This window comes from Varanus komodoensis, unplaced genomic scaffold, assembly GCF_004798865.1.
Source record: "Varanus komodoensis strain SLA01 unplaced genomic scaffold, ASM479886v1 scaffold1, whole genome shotgun sequence".
Classification (NCBI taxonomy): domain Eukaryota; kingdom Metazoa; phylum Chordata; class Lepidosauria; order Squamata; family Varanidae; genus Varanus; species Varanus komodoensis.
Window position 1 is genome coordinate 135,332,813 of NW_025335268.1, and position 19,926 is coordinate 135,352,738.

Below are 19,926 nucleotides of genomic sequence, written 5' to 3' on the forward strand. Positions count from 1 at the left end.
ATAATAATAATAATAATAATAATAATAATAATAATAATAATAATACAAGGATCATTAATAGGACTTCTCAAAGGGAAATAGACTGCACTATAGCTTCACCATGGACAATGGTCAAGGTGCCCTCCTCTCCTAATAAAAATTCCAGATGAAACTAAAACCATATTAGAAAGAGCACCTTCCTTGCCTGGATAATTATAATTAGAACTTATATCATTATCTCAGGGCTGAGCCCTAGTAACCTTCTGAGAGCCAAGAGGCACTTTCCTGCCAAGCAAAGGACAACTAAGGCCACAACACTGCAACCAAGTGTCATAAAACCACCTTAAGAAATATGAAACATTCAACATACTCAAAACTGAGACTGTAATTACTGTTTATTGTAAGTGAAACAAATGTAGATTAAACAGATTAAAAATGGAAAGGAGCACAAACTCTGTTTAGTGACATCTGAGTGCCTCGTAATATGAAACTAGATAGCTGAAGAGCAAAGTAACTTTTTTAAGAGTTCCAGATAAAACCAGGATTGCCACAATTCTTTGGCAAACCTCTTGTGCCTAATAGCGCCAGTTCCCCAAATTACTGCATCTCAATAGTAAAGAAAGCTTCGCCAGCTGAATTTCTACCCAGAAAAGGAACAGGAACTTTATAGGGGAAAAAAGAAAAAGAAAAACAACAACAACAACACATGGTGACCTAAGCCAAAGCAAAAAATTAAAAATGTATCCACCCACAGAAGGCACAAAATTGCATTAAACATCAGAAACATAAAAAAGTAAAAATAAAAATAGTTGACTATTTTTGTATCTTCTGGAGTCTGTCCAAAAAGGACATTTGAGGCATATTTGCAAGCTTTTCTCTCTACTGTGGGTGTAAGAGAGAGAGAGATGGAGAGGCAAAATAAACATTGATGTGTCTGGTTAAAAAAACAAAACATTGCAGTTGTGGAGTGTGATAGTTGGACTGCAACTGTAGCACACACAGAGGAAAGGATCCCTCCTCCCTTTCTCCCATATTCCCTCCTGATGGAGGGCGAGACTTTTGGTCATTCTGTCTATATATTCTCTCTGATATCAGAGGTACCACATTCTCAGCTTCATAGTAAAACCGTCCTCTGAAAGCACTCTGTGTCAAGATTTGGAATATTGCAAGAACCTGCTTGCCATCTTTGTTCAGGACTCACGGCTTTCTTCTCTGTGTTGCCCCATGTTTAATATATTGCTGATGAAGCCCAAGAAAACATCAGGAGCTGTCCATGTGTATTTACAGAGGAGAAGGGAGAAGAATTTTGCTTCATGTGAATTAACTCTTTTTTGAGGGTATTCCATGATCCTTCCAAAAAGCATGGTCTGTGGCATTTGGTGGTCTCAACTACCTCCTCCAGGAAGCCAGCTGCAATTCCTTGTTTGGGCCCTTCCAGGGCTTTCAAGGTGTCAAAGGGCTTAATCTTTTCCTGAGACTCACGGCTACATTTAACACAAGGCACCCTCTCACTCTGTAACTAAGAGGAGTAGAGAGGGAAGACCTATGGTTGCTCAGGTATTGTTGCACTTCAGCTCCCATCAGCCCATGCCAATATGAGTAACGCCCACAGAATCATAGAATAGCTGGTGGAAGGCGGCTATAAGGCCATCAAGTCCAACCCCCTCCAAGTCAGAGTGCTGGTTGGAGCTGCAATCCAACAGCACAGGTGTAGGTCAATGGAAAGCACAAGATGCTTGACATGCACTTTCTGTCTCCAGGCAAAACAAGTAAGGCTCCCAAATGAAAGTCTGGAAGGCCTTTGCTACTAGTCAGTGCTGACAATGCTGGGCTGGGCTAGACAGACACATGGTCAGACTCAGCAGAAGGCGGTTTCCTATGCTCCTAAGAACTAGTTGGTCACATGCACCCTAATGACTGCAAGCTAAGCATGGTAGGAGTAAAAGGTCACTGAATGCCTGAAAAAATGGCTATAGAAGGCATGTGCATAGGGGGAGAAATGTACAGGCAACGTGCCCTCCTTTCTCCTGGGCTCCTTTAAAGAGAACTCGCCCACACACGCCACGCGTCCCCATCCTCTTCTTTGGCATGAACATTCACAGACCAGCTTCAGGCAACTCAAGGAGGGCGAAAGCCCTCTGAAAGCGGATTGGCCGCCCCACCGCTCCTCCTCACCTAAGAGCGGGTCCCCCGGGCTGCTCAGGCCCTAGAAGAGCTGCCCCTGCGGCGAGGGTGGGGGGTCCAACCGGCTCGCTCCTAGAAACGTAACAGCGGCGCGGCTTCACCGAGATATACGATGGGAGGAAGGGGAAAGGTCCGGATGGACGCGCCTGCGGGATCAGCAGCCATCCGTTGGAACGGAAAGCGACTGGCAAGGCAGGTGCCTCCGCTCAGCTCGTTAGGGAGACGCTCCCGGGCACACGAACTTAGTTCAGCATTCTAGTCCTCGGTGTTTTCCTCCTATAGGCTTGAGAGAAGCCCACAAGCGTGGGAGCGGCAGGTATTCGGAGCCATTCTGCTCCTACCTCCAGCCTAAACTTTGGGGTTCTGTTTAGTTATTGTGGTTAAAAACCGTCGGTAGACCAAGAATATTTCCCTTGTCGCTGAAAGCCCGGGGGACAGGAGGGGAAACCTCTTGTGGTTACTTACTGGTGGAAGGGCAGATGTGTTCTCTGCACATGCTCAGACGCACTCCTCTTACATGCGGGGGGCCTGAGGCGAGAAGGGAGGGAAGCGAGAGCGCGTGCACGCACGAGCCCTCCCCGCGCCCCCCCAGAGCACCGCCATCCATGCCCCCCAGAATCCCTAAGAGGGTCTCCCTGCGCCCCCTCCCCAAGCCCTCGAGAGCGCGTTGCTTCCCAGGGTCTCCGAGAGGGCTCCCTCCCCCGCCCCAGCGCCCCGCTCCCGCTGCTCGCCTACTCGGCGTAGCCGGTGCTCCAGGGCAGGCGGCGGCGACTCTCGCGGGGGCTCTGGACGGCTCTGCCCGTGTGGTCGTCCGCCAGCAGAAGTTCCTCCGGCGTGAGCTGCAGGAAAGCCGGGCGCGAGAAGCTGCCTTGGGGCGGCTCCCGGCAGGAGCTGCTGCTACTGCTGTTGGCGGCGGCGGCAGGCGCGGCGCTGGAGCTGGCGCTGGCGCTGGAGCTGGGCCCGGGGGGAGCGGCCGGGGGCGGCGGAGGCGCCGAGGAGGCCGAGGCGGGCGGCGGGCTCGAGGGGCTTCCTGCGCCGCCCAGGCCCCCGACGAGTTGCGCCATCGCCGAGCGCACCCTGCCCAACATGCTGCAGCCAGCCGCCGCGGGCTCGGGGCGGCCGGAGAGGGAGGCGCGCTGGCTGGCTCCGCTCGCCGTCTCCGCCTCCTCCTCGGCTCGGGCTGCGGCTCCGACGCATCTGGGGATCTCCGAGCACCTTCCCTCGCCTCTCCTCCCTCCCCCACCACTCCCACGCCCCACATCGCCGCCGCTGCACCCCCCAAGCCCTCCTCTCCTCTCTGGGCGGCCTTGGAGTCCCCTACCCGCCCTGTGCTGTAGAACAGCGCCGCATGGAAACACTCCGCTCCGCGCGAACCGCTTTCCTCCTCGGGAGACCGCTAAGCCCTGAGCCTCCGGTAGCTGCTGGCTGCGTCAGCCACCGATATCCCCAGAAGGTGTGCGACTGAAACTTTGGGTGTACGCTGGTACCCCCCCCCCCACCAAAGCCTTGCTGGGCTCCCGAGAGTCACAGCAGGCGTGTTTTTTCGGTCGCCATGCGAATGTCCTCCCCAGCTTTGTGGCTCGGCTGGCTCTTGAGGCGAAAGTGCAGTGCTGCGTCGCCCGCGGCCCTCTGATGACCACCCAGAGAACAGCCTGTGGTTTGGGCATCCGGAGAGCAAACTCCACGGTGGTGGTAGCGCTTACGTGGGTTTAAAATGCAAAACTTCACGTACTTGGAGTGTGTGTGAATCAGGGTTGGCGAACCTACTGGGAATATTGAAGCAGTTGTAAATCATGGAACGGGGCTTGGGGGGTTTAAGAGAAATGAAGTTAGTTGCATGCTTCAAACTGAAGGGGAAGGGAAGTCTGTCTAAAGGACTGGGCGGAGGTGAAACCGTTAAGAGACCTGTGACCCTGAGACATCATCTGTTGGCCATAGGCTATTTCCGATTCCCAGATAAAGCTCCAATCTCAGAGCTGGGAATTTATGCTTCAGTCCTTCCCCTCCTGTAGCCAGAGTGGAAGCCACGCAGCTTCCAGTCTGGGATCACGGGGGACTGCAGAGGCCTCTGCTGCTTCCTTCCCTCCTTCTCTGAAGTGTGCCAGCTTGATGACTGAAAATGGCCATCTAGTTAAAATGCAGACTGGGAGGAGCAAGGAGGCAGAGCAGAGAGCCGGATCCTGGGATGCTCAGGCATTGAAGGTGCAACCCACAGGATTTAAGTCTAGGGTCTGTCGCAACCTGCCTGAACTGCCCTAAAGAGAGTTCCGCATTGTGTCTTCAGATCTTTTCCGTATAACTGTCATTGGCTGATCATTCCATCAAGATGCACCATTCTCACTGTCTCACTTTGTTATATTGTTATGAGTTTGGGAATGAACTGAATGACCTTTGAGAGTCCCATAGATACCCTTGACTCTGATTGCAAGAGATTCAGGACCCTTTCTAACAAGTAATTTCTGAAGTCCTGGTTCACACATAATGACATCACAGAGTATGGACTGAGTGTGGCCTCCTAAGAAAACAACCCTGAGCAAACGGTGCAACCTCTGAAACTTCTCACTGCTGAGATGTGAATGCACATGCAAAAGCAGGGTTCAGTGCTCCGAGTTGTTCATGACCCCTTCCCTTTAGGGCTTTTTCGTGCTGTACAGACGTAACACCTTCCACTTCTGCATCAACCTAATGAATTGCCTTCCTGAATGCTTCACAGCCCCAAACACCTCTTAGAACCCCTGTGAGACCACCATCCTGTATTGCACATTCAGAATTCTTCATAATAAAAAACAGGGGTCAGGAAGTAAGGATTTGTAGGGCTGTACAAAGTTAGAACACAGACCTCACTGCATAGATTCTCTTCCCAGTGCCCTCTTTCCTCAGAAAGTGCCCTTTGCCTGGATTACAAGTGCTCTATCTTGCTGGTGTTTGCCTTGTCTTGGGTAAAGGTTTGTATGACAAATGCTGGTCTATAACTGGAAAGTTATCTCCACAGGGAATGTAAAGAAGATTTTTTTTCTCTGCTTGAGTATGACCAGTGAGCAAGAGGAGAATTGCAGGCCTCCTTCGTGGATCCGAGGAAGGAGTCACATGGGAGCCTGGGGTTTATTTGGTTTATTTCAAAGGACCTATTTTTAATGAATCCTCTTTTCCAGGAAGTTGTCTGTCGATCTAACTTATTATTTATTGGGCTGTATTACACACTCACTCAGCAGTGACTTCAGTACACACTTCCACTTTTCGTATAGTTGCCAAATCACAACCCAGGTCGACAGCACCTGACTTGCAGCCACAATGTTCAGAGGCAAGAAGTGGTGGTGATGAATGGAGATGAAGCCTGAGTGGGTTGCTGCGGTCAGTCACTGTGGTCTTGCTAAGCAGGCAGCAAGAAGTAACATGGACGTGATGAGATGATTAGTAGAGGACAGGATGGGGAATAAAAGGTACTACTGGGATCTGCAACAAAAGGTTGCAGTGTGGTGTGCTGCCGTTGAGGATTCCAACCACTTCTGGACCTTGCATGCGTGCTCCTCGATCATCTTACACAGAAACCTCTTTTCTGGGACGTTGAACTGTCTTGCGATTCTGTGTTTGGATTCATCTGTCCCTAGATATTTATTCTCCAATTGAACAGTGCCAGCATGTGACTCCGTTTGCAGATTTCCTTTACCTGGAGTAGTAATCTTTGCCTGAACCCAGCCAGCCTAGAGCTTGGACTGCTTTGGAAACCTGCTGTTGGAATTTATCCCCCTCTGGTTTTGTCTGAAGCAGGAAAAGATGCAAGGGATAAAGGTGTACCTACTGTTGCTTTGAAAAAATAAAAACAATGACACATTCAAGCTCCAAATGAGTGTGCTTGCTGACACATTCAAACCATAATTAAAATTGTGATGCACATGGTGATGTTTCTCTCGTCCTGGTGTCAGACAGTAGCAAGGTTGCACATGCACTGTGAGCGAAAGATGTGAAGAAACAAATTTGTTACACTAACCTTTCTTACTCTTCTGGAAAGATGGTGCTATTGTTTTGAATGTAGAAATATGTCTGCCTGGCTTCACAGAGAACCTTAAATGATGGCTAGGGATTTCACCTTGATTATTGATTTCAGCAAGCTGCCTTGGCTGGAATTAACAGTCCTGTAAAAGGACATTGTTAATTATGTCATTTCTTGCCAAAGCAAGGAACAGAAAGGAAATGTTAGATTTGTCAAGGTGAGAAGATTGTTGCACGTACTTTATTTCCTATGCAAATATGCTCTGATTTCCCATCGGTTGCTTTGAACTGGTGCCACTGAAAGCTCTGGTCTGTCTGTCTCTCTGTCTGTCTGCAGACTAGAGCCCAACAGATTTATTGAACAATTTGGCCACTTCTCCAGCAATGCAGGCAAGAATGACAGTGACCCTTTTCTTTTCCACAGAGTATGGCTGTGATCCTTCAGCATCTAGCAGTGCTTGTGCCCTTGCTGCACCTGCCCAGGGATGAAAGTGCGAAGGCAGCTCTTTTCTTGGCATGAAAATCCTGCAAAAAGTCAAAGCAGTGATGGCTAGTCAGGGTAATGAGAGATGACTGGTGGCTTGTTTTGTAATCAGGAGAGACCTTCGTTGAAAATGCATAGTTGGTAAAAGAAGTAGGAAACAAAGTTCTGGCAACAGAAAACATCTGTTAATTGCTCAGCAAAGAGTCCATGGAAAAGGAGCATTGTGAGTGCAAAAGTTCTTTCCTCTATTCACCCTCAAATGTTAGCTGATGTACATATATGCCCAGTACTCTTCCTCTGATATTACTCAATTAAGATATTGCAAAACAGAGGTTGTTAAGGTTATAACATGTAAGTGACTGGGTGGAGGGGGGCATTGCTTCTGTGTCTTAGTAAAGAAATGACACTTGAGAGTTGAGAATAAGCTGTATGGGTGGGAGTGTTTTAGAAACCAAAACCCATCAAACCTAGTGGTTTTCAACATGTTTTTAATTCATAAGGACTAGCAACTTGCTTTGAAATAGAAAGTTGGATACTGAAGATGCATAATTGCCTGCCAGATTTGACATTTCATAGTTGCAAGGTAAGCCTCTAGAGAAAGAGCTTATACTCAGAATAGGAAAAAGCCATGTCAGTTGGGATGACCCTCACTAATGATCCTTCCTGACAGGACAGGCAGCATGACCAAACATTGTGCAGGGACTGCAGTAATAACAGGATACTCCAGTGCCCTGAAGGCCAGTTCTTGTTACAGCTGTATTACTGCTGAAGGCAACTTATCATAACTCTAAGCAGTGATCTATAATAGCTATGATAATCATAATTTCTTGAATATCTTTTGACCTATAATGACCATCAGAGTAATAGTTCTGCAATTGTCAATTGTGCAGTTCAGCACTGAAGATGATAAATGATTCTGTTTATTGCAGCAAGTACAAATTCAGTATCATTAAAACAATAATAAAGAATTTAAAGCTGCAATCCTGTATCTGCTTTCCAGGGAAAATGAAATATGTGAAGCCATTTTCAGGCACCACAGAAATCTGCAGGGTGGCTCCTTCTCTTGAGATCAGAGCTTGGGAAGGGACAAAATGAGAATGGCGGGGGCTTGCCCGTGGGCAGGGAGGAGAGGTCAGAGACCCCCTGGATCCAATGGCCTCTCAGCCCATGGAACAAAGGGGAAGTTAATGCTCCATAGCCCATCTAATGAAACAATCTATGAGACGATGTCTCCACTGTTTTTTCTGCCCCTTCGGTAAGAGTCCAGCAGGATTGGATGGACAAAAGCCAGGTCTGTAGTCAGCTTAAAAGTTGTGGGTGGGAGTGAATGCCAAAAAATAGTGAGACGGTTCATCTGATATGCAGGCCATTTAAAAGATAAAAGTATAGACTTTAAACAAAAGTTTGTGAAAGCGAAAAAGGGGTGCAAAGCAGTCCCCTATCTATCTATCTATCTATCTATCTATCTATCTATCTATCTATCTATCTATCGTGAGTGTGTAGTAGACAAACAAATAGATGTTATTAGTAGCATATAAGTCCATTCCTGCAATAGAACTTCCTCTGTGGCAAATTTAGCAATACTATGTATCACATGTTTATTTTTGGTATAAAGGAGACAGATATCTTTAGACTGATCACCTGTACTTAACAAACCGGCTAATATGCAACTATGAATTTCTTCCTTATGGGCCAGGAAGAAATATAAGCCCATTAGTGTTCTGTTTCCTGGTAAACTCCACTGCCCAGGCTCTTAAAATAGCAACTTTCTTGTAAAATGCATACCCTCCCCCCTAGTTCTCTGCAACTTTTCCTATGCGATTTTTTTGTGTATGTTTCACTGGGACACATTTCAATGGGCAATCCTAAAACTGGATATTGTACCCACTTGGTGTAACATAATCCTATGGACTATGTTATTGCTACTCAGGCTGCCTTAATTCAAAGCTAGCAGGGGCAAGAGGACAGTGGGAGGTGGCCGTTGACTCCCCATGGGTAGGCATGGTTTTCAGTCCATATGAGAGCTCTTCGAAGGAAGAGAGAAGAAGGCTGGAGGAAGCACTGATAAATCATCTCCTCCTCCTCTGATCTCTTCCTTTCCCTGTCCACTGGAACATCCATCCCCTCTGCAGAGGTTGATCTTCCAGCCTCAGGGCAGTAATTGACACCACCTCCATCCAGACTGTGAGGGACTGGAGTCAGATCTGGAGCTCCTCCTTTGGAGGTCAGAGCACTGTCTCTGACCTTGGGAAGGATTTTCAGAGCCATCCTATGGTCCCTGGGATGCTTGACCGGGGATGCAGGATTGATTTCTCAAATAATTAGAGATAACTGTTCCTGCCAGCCTCAAACAATGGATAGACTTCTAAAGGCACAATTCTATGCATGTTCAGACGGAGAAAAGGCCCACAACTCCCAGCTGTTCCCAGCTAGCAGATAGAATTGCACTCTAAGATGGTCAAAGAACTATTTAAACATCTGAGAGACTGTTATATACATCTCCAAATTCATTCAGAGAAGAGCCCATGCAGCAAGTTACAAATGTCCAGGAGAATAGATGCCATTCATGTGTTAAAGCATGGCTCCAATTAGATAGACCCACACAATACACTGCAGAGTTCATCGCAACTCTATTCAAGGATGGCATTTAACAATATCCCCATTGATGCAGAGTTGTACCCCACTTTTTACAGACATGAATCTAACTGGGATTTACATCTTTCAGTTACAAGAAGCAATGTGGCATTGTTAAGGGGATGATACTGTCATCACCCCCTTTTGGTGCACCTACTTTCTCCATTTTCCCCTTTTACTTTTCAGTTGACAGCTAGGTAGTTGATAGCTAGCTATGATGTACAAATTACCATCTCCTATATGCAGTCTCATTTTTCCAATGTCTGTATCATTTTCCAAGTTTCTGCCTTAATTCTTTCTTCTTTTTAAGGATCAGCTTAATTATGCCAGATTCTGCTTCATAATGTGTGGGCTTATAGCATACAATTCATGCTGTGCTGTAAGCCACATCGTGTGCATTGCTGTGGTAGCAATCCTACAGATGGTCAGATGCATCCAACAGATGATTGAGCACAGTTTCCATGGGCTGGAAAGATCATATGAGCCCACCTGCACTTTTTGGACGTTCCTAAAAAATAAAATAAAATTAACCCCTCCCCTCTTCCAGCAGCAACCAAAAAAAGGAAAGCTATTGACATGGGGAAGGGGAGACAAGGTGGGTTCTACCATGAAGGATACTCGGATACTAGCTGGAGGACAGAGAGGGAAAGAAGGTGGGGAGAATAAACCAAATTGATCCTCTGCCAGGCACAGCATGGATTGTTCGGCAGCATGGGCTATTCACAGGATGGTTTATGTGCCACCCCTTTCTGACTCTTGTTGGCTGGGCACAAAAACATAGAAACAACAAAAATAAGAGAGGTGACTTCCCCCTGCAGATCTTTAACTGTGGGTCAGGTTTGAAAGAGACTGGGTGTTTCTCCCCATCTGGTTTCGCCAAGAGGCTTTATCATCATTGCCTCAGGTGGGTTTCCATGACAACACTAAGCACTGCGGAAATGCCTGCTGTATTGTTTTGAAAAGATGTTATGTGGTGTGAAGCCTACTTAATCCAGGGCCATGCATTCTGATTATTTTGCTTTTATTTATGCATGTATTGCATTTATATACTGCCCCAATAGCCCAGAGGGCTCTCTGGGTAGTTTACAAACACTAAAACCCCATATACAATGATAAAATACCGAGATAAAACACAAAATGCTAAAAACAACACTAAAATTATAAACAGCAATAACTCCATATAAAAATGTAACCCACAATGCAGCAGTAATGATACAAGATTAAAATATAAATACATAAACATTCCATCTATTTTAAACTATCTGGTGAATAAAAATATTTGGCCTGGCATCAAAAGGATAATGATGCCAGGTGTACCTCTCTGGAAGCATGTTCCAGAGATTGGGTGCCACCACTGAAAAGGTTCTTCTCCTGTTAACTGCCCCCCCCCCCCACCATTCTTCTTTAGAGGGAGGTTCCCTGAGAAGGGCCTCTGTAGCTGAATTTAATGGATGGGTAGGGACATATGGGAGCATGCGATCCTTCAGATATCCTAGCCCTAAGTTGTTTGGGGCTTTAAATGTTAAATCAAGCACTTCAAATAGGTCATTATGGGGCATTGACTCCAAACAGGAACACAAAAATCCAACAACTGATGCATACCTTTGCCATACAAACTACCCTAAAATCCTGATATTTGCTTTGCATTCATGTGCATTATCTTGTGCTAGTTCTCACAAAACAATTGAAGGATGCTTATTTATTATATTGCATATTTTATTGCAAGGATTATTGCCCCCACATTGTAGATGGGAGGCTGAGAGACAGCCAGTTGCTGGTATAATGATACTGGCGATTACCTTCATATTTGTCCTATTTCAAGGAGCTCAAGCACATTTTACATGACTCATTTTTGCAAGAACCCTTGAAGTTGGCTTTGCCGAGATATTCTGAGTGATCCAAGGTCACCCACTGAGCTTCATGGCTCAGAAGGGGCTAGAACGTGGGTATCCTCTGTCCTAGTTTGATACATTAATCCCTGTACCACACACTGGCATATAGCAGAGGTAGAATTTGAACCGAGCCCATTCTGATTTACAGATATGTCTCCTACACATGACGACAGTGCCCTATTTCCTAGGAGATGAAGGTGGCAGAAGAGTTTCTTCAGGCCTTTATAGTCAGTCTTTTTAAAAAGACTTATCCTACTGTTGTGGAAACGTTTCTAAATCTAGGAAAGGATGAGGAAAAGATAAGAAAAAAATCTGGACTAAGAATCATTGCCTTCATATGATTGTGTTTGGAGGACAGGGTCTGGCAATTCAGTGAACTTCCTAGAAGTCTCATAACGCAAGCTGTTTTGCTTCCGTGCGGTTCATGCACTTAACTTGATTTTAGAGACAGTTGATGGTAGAGACAGAGATGAAACTCAAATACTTTGGCCATCTAATGAGAAGGAAGGACTCCCTAGAGAAGAGCCTAATGCTGGGAACAATAGATGGCAAAAGAAGAAGGGGATGGCAGAGAATAAGGAGGCTAGATGGAGTCACTGAAGCAGTCAGCATGAGCTTAGGTGGACTCTGAGGGATGGTGGAGGGCAGGAAGGCCTGGAGGAGTGTTGTCCATGGGGTCGCGATGGGTCGGACGTGACTTTGCAACTAACAACAACAAAGAGACAGTTCAAAAGTGCAGAATATTGCTGGCCTTATATAGCCGAGGTCCAGTAAAATTGACTTTCGAAAGTCTAGTAAAGGCGTTTTTGGAACTTTATCTCCATTCTTGCAGTATGCTACCATCTAGTGGCCAGAAGTAAGAATGTCACCTCTTTCTGTTTTAAAGTATGAAGGTGAAGATACTGTTTTAACCTGTAAGCCGTCCTGAGACTTGTAGTAGACGGCCTAGAAAAGCTTTTAATAAATAAAATAATAAAAATAAATCAATAAAACCATCCTCCTCCAAAACACCTTAGAAGATTCAGTCACAAATCTCCCCTGATATGCCTAATTGACCCTAGTTGCTATAACCCAGACTTTTCCAATTATAGGTAACAAGGACAACTGGTGAATTGCCAGCACTGGGCTCTGGAGGATGTAATATGATTTAGTCTTACAAAAAGAGTTGCATGGAAGAAATTAGAGCAGTAGTGCTTTTCTCATAAGAACAATGCAACAAAAGGGGGAAAAAAATCAAACTTCCCACAGCTGACAGCTTAAAGGCAGAGAAGACAGTTTTGGACATGTTGCTGCTACTTTATTCCAAGGGACTTGTTTTCAGGGTTTAGCTTATATGGCCATCTATACACTGCCAAAAAAGGACAAAATACATCATCCAAAAAAGAAGACAAAAGAGGACATAGATTTGCAACAGTTGCATATGCTAATGTATATGTCACTATGTACACTTAGAAATAGTTAACGCAACTTAAAGAGAAATACAGTAAATTTTATGGGTCTGCTCAGTCTTCTGTCCAGATGCCAACTGTTAAAGGACAACTTCAAGACTCTCCCTACTTATTGTTGGTTGGTCCTTTGCTTTCAACTGGACCGCTCAAGATTGGCTTAGGGCCCAGGAACCTTTTCTGGTTAGGAAAAGAAAAGAACTGCAGAAGGGATTTATTTATTGGAAACAACCATTACATTGCAAAACACTATCTCAAAAGTATTTTGGAGTGTGGTGGCATTTAGGGCCATAAACCAATCTGATTAGGTGATATGAAGTTATACATAATCCATTTTTACTGCTCTGTGTGCAAATCTGACAGGGCAGTTGCTTTTACCAGCTTTTCCGTTAATCTGAAAGAAAGTAATAAGAATAAGAAAAAGGAAAAGACTAGAACAGGGGTTGGTAAAATGCCTCCTTGCTGTTTTGGATGATAAATTGTAGACCATCCTGATGGGGCTTATGGAAGTTGTGGTGTAAAACACATGCCAGGCACCTGAGTGCCTACCTCTGGACTAGAGTACCAAAAGGCTTCACTGAACTTTGACACCAGCAGCACATTTCCCCCTTGTTGTATTTTGGCTTCCCAAGGACAGGAAGTGAGGGGTGATGTATCATTGCCTGACTTATGTTGACCTCTTTCCCCATCTCCTTGTACGTTTTGCTTGGCCAAATGGGTCACTGAATCAGCTACAGGTAAATTGTGTAATTCTTAACTGCCTTATTCAGGCCACACAGAAGTGCTCAGGAATCCATGTGGCAAATCCATGAAGAGACATCAGCCAGCAATTAGTGTGATGGTTATGTGCGCAAGCCCTGAACCAATTAAATCCTTTCCAGATCTCCATATCCAAACCTGTCAATAGTTTCAGGCTCTTTGAAGGGGATGACTGGAGACAGTGGGCCTCAAGAAGCCCACTTTTTCCTCTGTGTTCTCTTTCGCCAACTATGTTGCCATCTACATTTCTTCTGATTTGATTGCTGCTTCAGCAACTCTCTTATTACCAACTACAAGAGCAATGAGAAGAGAAGGCATTCCTAACATTCATGGTCCATTGAAGTGAGAAAGGATGGGAAGAGGAAAATACCTCCAGGTACCAACATAGAGTTGTTTTAAGGACATAACCCCTTTGCACACCACACACTCCAGTTTTAGGCTGAATTGGCAAGCTATAAAATTACAAAAGTAGGAAGAGGGATATAAGGTTGCTAATCCTCTGAGTGTGTCCCCACATCCCTGTTTCTCAAGTTTGAAACTGAGGACTATTCTGCTGCTTCCTTTCTTTTTAAAAAGCCTGCTCATCTTCATGCCCACAAACTCTTTCAGCTTTTCTTCCCGCATTTTTCCTTCTAGGGCTACATAAGGAGGTAAAGAAATAGTCTTTTAGCAGTACTTTATCCTTGGCCGATGCTTTATTTCCCCCATGGCACTCACTTCCATCATGGGCTGCCCTTTGCTAACTTTGATGCCTGCATTACACATTACCCAACAAATTTCCCAGTTCTTGAGTTTTTTCTTCCAATTTCCTGAACAGACAAAGTCCTGTTGCGGACTAGACATCTTCATGATCCCATCAACTCTCCATCCACTTGCTTCACCCAGCCCTGACCCCACACTGCAGCAGCTTATCGAAAAGCCTCCCCGTCTTTTGGGTAATCCTCTGGACATCTTTCAGACATGCTTCAGGACTCTGATAGTGCTTCCTGAAGAAAGCCCTAAGGCTCATCCAGAGACTGTCTTTTCATTTTGTTCCAAGGACCTAATTCAGATGCAATGAGACCTCCATTCTGGTTCAGTCACACCAGCTTACACTTCCTCTGCCAGGAAATACAGTCCTACTGCTGACACCATCATGATGTATACTCCTCCAGGAGATGGAAGAGCTCTAACCTGCGCAGTGCTTGGTCTCTTTTGGAAGGAGTTCATTGGATGCTTATTGGCATATTAAATATAAAGATATTTGTATGTACTTAGAAATATTTAGGTTGAGCACAGTGGAGGCATGCAGTGGGAAAATTTACTGTTTGCATTTTCCAGAGCAATCTTTGGCTATTTTCTAGTTAAATTTCCTGTTAAAGTCAACTCAACAAAGGAAGATAGGTGGCAACTTTGCTAGGGCTATTAAGAAAGTACCAGTAGTACTTCTGGCTCCATGAACCTTATCTTGTCCAGCCACCCTCCCTAGCTCAGAACAGTAAGTGCAACAGCATAAAAAGAACAATTGTTAAGTGCTCTTTATTTTAACAAACATTTATTTATCTAACCACAATTGTATAAGAGAATGAAGTGTCACTGCATTTTGGATTCAAAGTTACTTTTAGTTCAGCAGGTATTTATTCCATGGTAAAGGCTTCTCCTACTTTTGATACCAACCCAGGTAAATACAAGAATCCATCTTCACTTTTCTGCTGAAGCCCAATTTGAGTCCTCGCCATCACTAAGAGGACAGAGATAAGGGAGGGCAGAATCCAGTGCTTCTGTGCTTCATGCTTGATGCACAAGCTGGGCGGCTTATGTGTATGCAAAGCATGGCGTGAGGTGTAGCCGTAGTGATATCCTCCATCTCCTCGCTTCGTGCCCTGCCTTTCCTCTAGGCCAGGGCCGTCTTAACGCATGGGCCTGATGGGCACTTGCCCATGGGCCCCATACTAATCTGTGCATGTTAACCCTTGGAAAATTGGAAACTTCCAAAATTAACAGTAGTTGTAGTTGTCGTAGGGGCCCCAGTACACTGCTTTGCCCGGGGCCCATAATGCTGTTAAGATGGCCCTGCTCTAGGCAGCCACTTGCAGCCATCTGGATGAAGCATTATGGGAGGGGCTGCATTAGCAAAGTCAGTCCTCTGTCCTCTAGTGCAGGGATCGGCAAAGATGAGTGGTCTAAGGGCCAGTTGTACCTCCCTTAGACCCCCATAGGCCACTTTCCTGCTGGTGACTCCGGCAGTGGCAAAACAAAAACGAGCACAAGCAAGCAGAAACGTTTTCCAAAAACTGGCTAACTTTGGCCACGATGGTCTTCCGTAGCGAGCAGTCACCACAGCTGCAACTTCAGTGGTGTGGTGGGTGGTGGGGACTCACCAGAGTGCTGCTCCTCCCTCGCTGAAGCAACTGGCCATTATGAATGTCCAGTCCCTCCAGTTGTTCTGGCTTGTAATTTGCTCCGCTGCTTCCATGCTAGTCTCTGGTTAGACTTTCAGCTGAAGATGAAAAGCAGCAAAGGCACAGTCCCTATAAAGACCAATAGCCGTTTGGTCTCCCTTCAATAAGCCATAATGCACTGGCACAGATATACTTTGTGCCACCAGGGGGCATTCACTCAACCTATATTAGTTTGCTGCTATATTACCTTTGCTTCAGCTGACAATCGAGAGCTGTTCTGGGCAAGGTGGATATCTCAGCTCAGTGATGACAGATATTTGTATTGTTTAGCTTTCTTCTGCTTTGCAATTTACTTGGATGATCCCCTACAGATGAAACTTGGGTCCCAGAGCAAAACAGGGCAGGATGGTTTAGATTACTACTGTCAGAAACAGTTATTTGGAAGTAGGATCGGACAGCTAAAGAGCTCTGGAGGGAATGAAGGGAGAACCTATTTATTCCAAACTCTCTTACCTATTTGGGATTTGGGAATTATTTGATAGGGACGAAGCAATATTCTGCTATTAAAGGAACAGCCTTGGGAGTATTTGCATTTGTGAATTTTTGTGTGCAGAGAAGGAAGAAATCTGTCTATATCCTATTTCTGAGAATGCAAGATGAAGCAGCAAAAAGAAAGGAACTGAAGATCTCACTGCAGATTGAGGGGAGAGATAGGACAGTTCAAGCAAAATAAGTGAAAAGACAAGACTATCTTGGGATGTTGCATATGTGTTGTGATCTGAAAAGGGGCTGTGGCATTTTAGGAAGTATCTAGCTGTAAGCTTGGTGAGGAGTGGGAGCAGGATAAAAAACTTGATTTGTCTGGAGTAGCAAGATACAATGCACCAGTTTAGACACGATGCTAAACCATACTTTAGGGTTACAAGTATGAGCCATGGAAAACATAGCTTTCATTTTTAGGTTATCCACAGCTTTCAGTGCTGTCTGAATTTGCAAGATGTGGTTAGCCTTAGCTATCATTTGTTGAAACAATACAACTTTAAAGCATAGTTTAAGAAACTAGCTTGTTTCAACAAACCAGTTGAGATTAACCATAGTTTGGAGTTTAGCTTAAGGTTGTTATTAAGATTGAGCTTAATCTAAATCTTAGAATTTAGATGAGCATTTAGATTAATCTAAAATGGAAGGAGAGGCTTCCAATCATCTCATGACCACATTAGATGGGCAGGTGGAGAACACATCAGGTGATTATTTTCAGCAGCTCATCATTTAACACAATGTCTTGGATCTTAAAGGAAATATGCACTCAATTTAATGTTCCTGTTCTTATTAGAATTATTTTTTTATCCCATAAGCTTTTGCTCTTCTGCTTCAGCATTCTATTCCAGCATCTTGATATTTTCCAGAGTATTGTAAAATTCTTGCTTACTGTATAGCCTGATTAATTAGCCTTATCTATAATTGTTTCTATATCTTGAAGTAGCGTGAACATATCACGTAGATTTATTCTTGTTTAAGCTTAATTCAGTCTCGTGACTTTTGTCCCTGCCCTTTTCACTTTGTTTGTACATAGGTATGTTTAGGAAAATGTTCTTTGTGAATTAAAGCTGCAGTCCCCAGCAAGGTGTGTGTGGGCAAGAATGGTCCACAGATACGTACCTGAGTAACCACCAAACTTCTGCCTGCCTTTTAACTCCTCCTTGTGTGTATAAAAAAGGTAAAGGTAAAGGTTTCCCCTTGACGTTATGTCCAGTCACGCCTGACTCTAGGGGGCAGTGCTCATCTCCGTTTCCTAGCCGAGGGAGCCAGCATTTGTCCGCAGACTGTCTCCCTTCTGTGGTCATGTGGCCAGCATGACTAAACACTGAAATGCGCAGAACGCTGTTACCTGCCCACTGAAGTGGTACCTTTTTATCTACTTGCAATTGCATGCTTTCAAACTGCAAGGTTGGCAGGAGCTGGGACGGAGCAAAGGGAACTCACTCCGTTGTGCAGATTCGAACTGGCAACCTTTCGATCAACCAGCCCAGCAGCACAGCATTTAAACCACTGCGCCAACAGCAGTCTCCCTTGTGTGTATACGTGTGGGTAATTCCAGGAAAACAACATTGGAGGGAGGTTTAACTCTCCTCTCTGTCTTTACAGCAGTTCTGATCAAAATTGGGGTTGCACATGTTTACACTAAAGTAGGTAAAAAGCCAAGCCTCAGCTAAATGCACTGATAGGGAAAGTGGATAAGACAAGGCTTCTTCCTCCCATTAGTAGATCTTAGAGCCAACCAATGAAACAGAGTGGCAGGAGCAGGACTGACACCAGCCTCCAGTGGGTTCACTGCTGGGCTTCTGCTGAAGTTCCCCACCTGCCATGAAAGCCCTTTGCCTGCCTGCCCATCTGCCTGCCTGCCTGCCTGCAGGCCAGAGAACCTGTCCTCTGAAACTTTTTAAAAAACAGTAGGGGTAAGTGCTGGTGGCTTTTCCTTATTTGTCCAAACAAGCAGCATGGCACTTGGGCAACCAAGCCTGCGGGATTTTACAATTTTAGGGTTTTCCCCCCCTACTTGTGTTTTTAGTAGCAGTGATCTGAACCAATCTGCTGGGGACAGGGAATGGGCCACGGAGCACAGAAGTGATCTAAAGCCCAAAATACCTCTTTTGGCCAGGTGGGCCAGCTGCGTGAGCAAGAAGAAGAAGGGGGACAGTGGCGGTTGTGGCAGGTGCAGGGATATGGGCCCCACTCTGAGCTTCTGCCTTCCTTTGTAAAAATATCTTCTGCAAAATCCTCATGTGGATTTTAGTTTCATGAGGCTGTACATTATAACGACTTTCCCCAATCTGGTCCCCTGGAGAAATTTCTGCAACCCCCAGCATTCCTGGCCATTGCTGGCTAAGGCTGTTGGGAGCTGAAAGCCAAACCACTGGGTGGGGGGCAGGTTCCATGACTGTGGAAGCCCATTTTCACAATTGAAAATGGATCTCTGCATTGGAAAGGGAAGGAAAAGGACAGGGGGAAGGTGGGTGGAATTAAGCACACAGGTGCCATGTTCAGCAGCCACATATTTGGTGCAAGGAGCTCCATCCCACAGGTTTGGCTGCTGGTGGTTAGGGGTGGGAAGATCACCAAGTAGAGAGTGTTGAACAAGGGTAAGTTGTCTAATGCATTACAGATGTAGGAGCAAAGGTCTTGGCATCTTTCTCTCTCTCTTGCCTAAAAGAAGACACTTACCCCTTTAATAAGAATCTTGCTTTCCCTCTCAGCAGTTACACTCACCTGGCCTCCAGTCTCAGATGCTGTGCTACATGGTCCATACCCAAATGTCACCAGTGATCACAGACTCTGATATGGAAGTGAGGTTTGAGCTCCTGGTGGATTCTAAGATGGCCAGACGTATGCCATGAATCTTAATTAACCCCTGTGCTTTGAGATCCAGACTGGCAGCACACCCTTTTCCTTTGCTTTCCAATAATGTTCTCTCTGCACCCCCCAGGACAACCTGCTCTTGCCTGGGGCATACAAGCCTTTTGAATCAGAGCCATTAATCCATGTAAGCCCCCCTCCCTGAGCCAAAAGCCACACCTCCTGCTCTGTAAGCACCCACCACTGGCATGGCAATGCTGATTAAAATGCAAGGCTGTGAAGGGCACCCAACTAAAGTGCTCCAAATATTTTCTTTTCAACCGACTTGCATCTGTGCAAATGCAATCAGGCAGCCAGGATGGTGCTGGGCTTTGAAATGCTTTTTAATGAGGCAACCAGGAGCTCAGCTTTTGGTGCCTTGCAACCAGGGTTCTGACACCTACAGCACTGGGCCTTGACGTAATCCCTCTGTATTTGCCCTATTCCATGTCTGCCTTGCTCAGAGGCATCATTTACAGCCATTGCATCATAACCACAGCACAAGGCAGGATATCCCTGTACTGTTACATCTGAGATGTACAGAAGCCGGGCTACAGGATTCTCCTCTGATTGAAGCATCGCTGGGTTAATTAGTTAGTAGGCAGCATAAATGCTCTAACTCAGCATATCCAATGGAGCTAGTTGGAGATCTGAATCTAATTGTGGGATTTGTTAATTTTTGTTACATGCCTCCTGATTCCTCAAGCAGTGAGAAGGTTCGGGGCAGCACAGCTAGGGTTTGAGGATTGTTTTAAGGAAAGAAAACAGGTGTCTCAGGTGCGTGC

General features: G+C 45.5%; 2 protein-coding genes across 3 annotated transcripts in view; one reads left to right on the top strand and one right to left on the bottom strand.

Annotated features, from left to right (window-relative positions):
- PPM1J (protein phosphatase, Mg2+/Mn2+ dependent 1J) overlaps positions 1-3,251 on the bottom strand; it is a 45,214-nt gene extending 41,963 nt beyond the window's left edge. Inside the window, exon 1 of the mRNA XM_044447326.1 lies at positions 2,899-3,251. Within this exon, the coding sequence (XP_044303261.1) occupies positions 2,899-3,251 (353 nt within the window). The remainder of the gene's footprint in view (positions 1-2,898) is intronic.
- The window catches only part of TAFA3 (TAFA chemokine like family member 3), a 130,023-nt gene continuing 112,204 nt past the window's right edge, over positions 2,108-19,926 (top strand). For both annotated transcript variants that reach the window (XM_044447348.1, XM_044447338.1), the window contains exon 1: positions 2,108-2,355. The gene's annotated coding sequence lies outside the window, so the exon portion shown is untranslated. The remainder of the gene's footprint in view (positions 2,356-19,926) is intronic.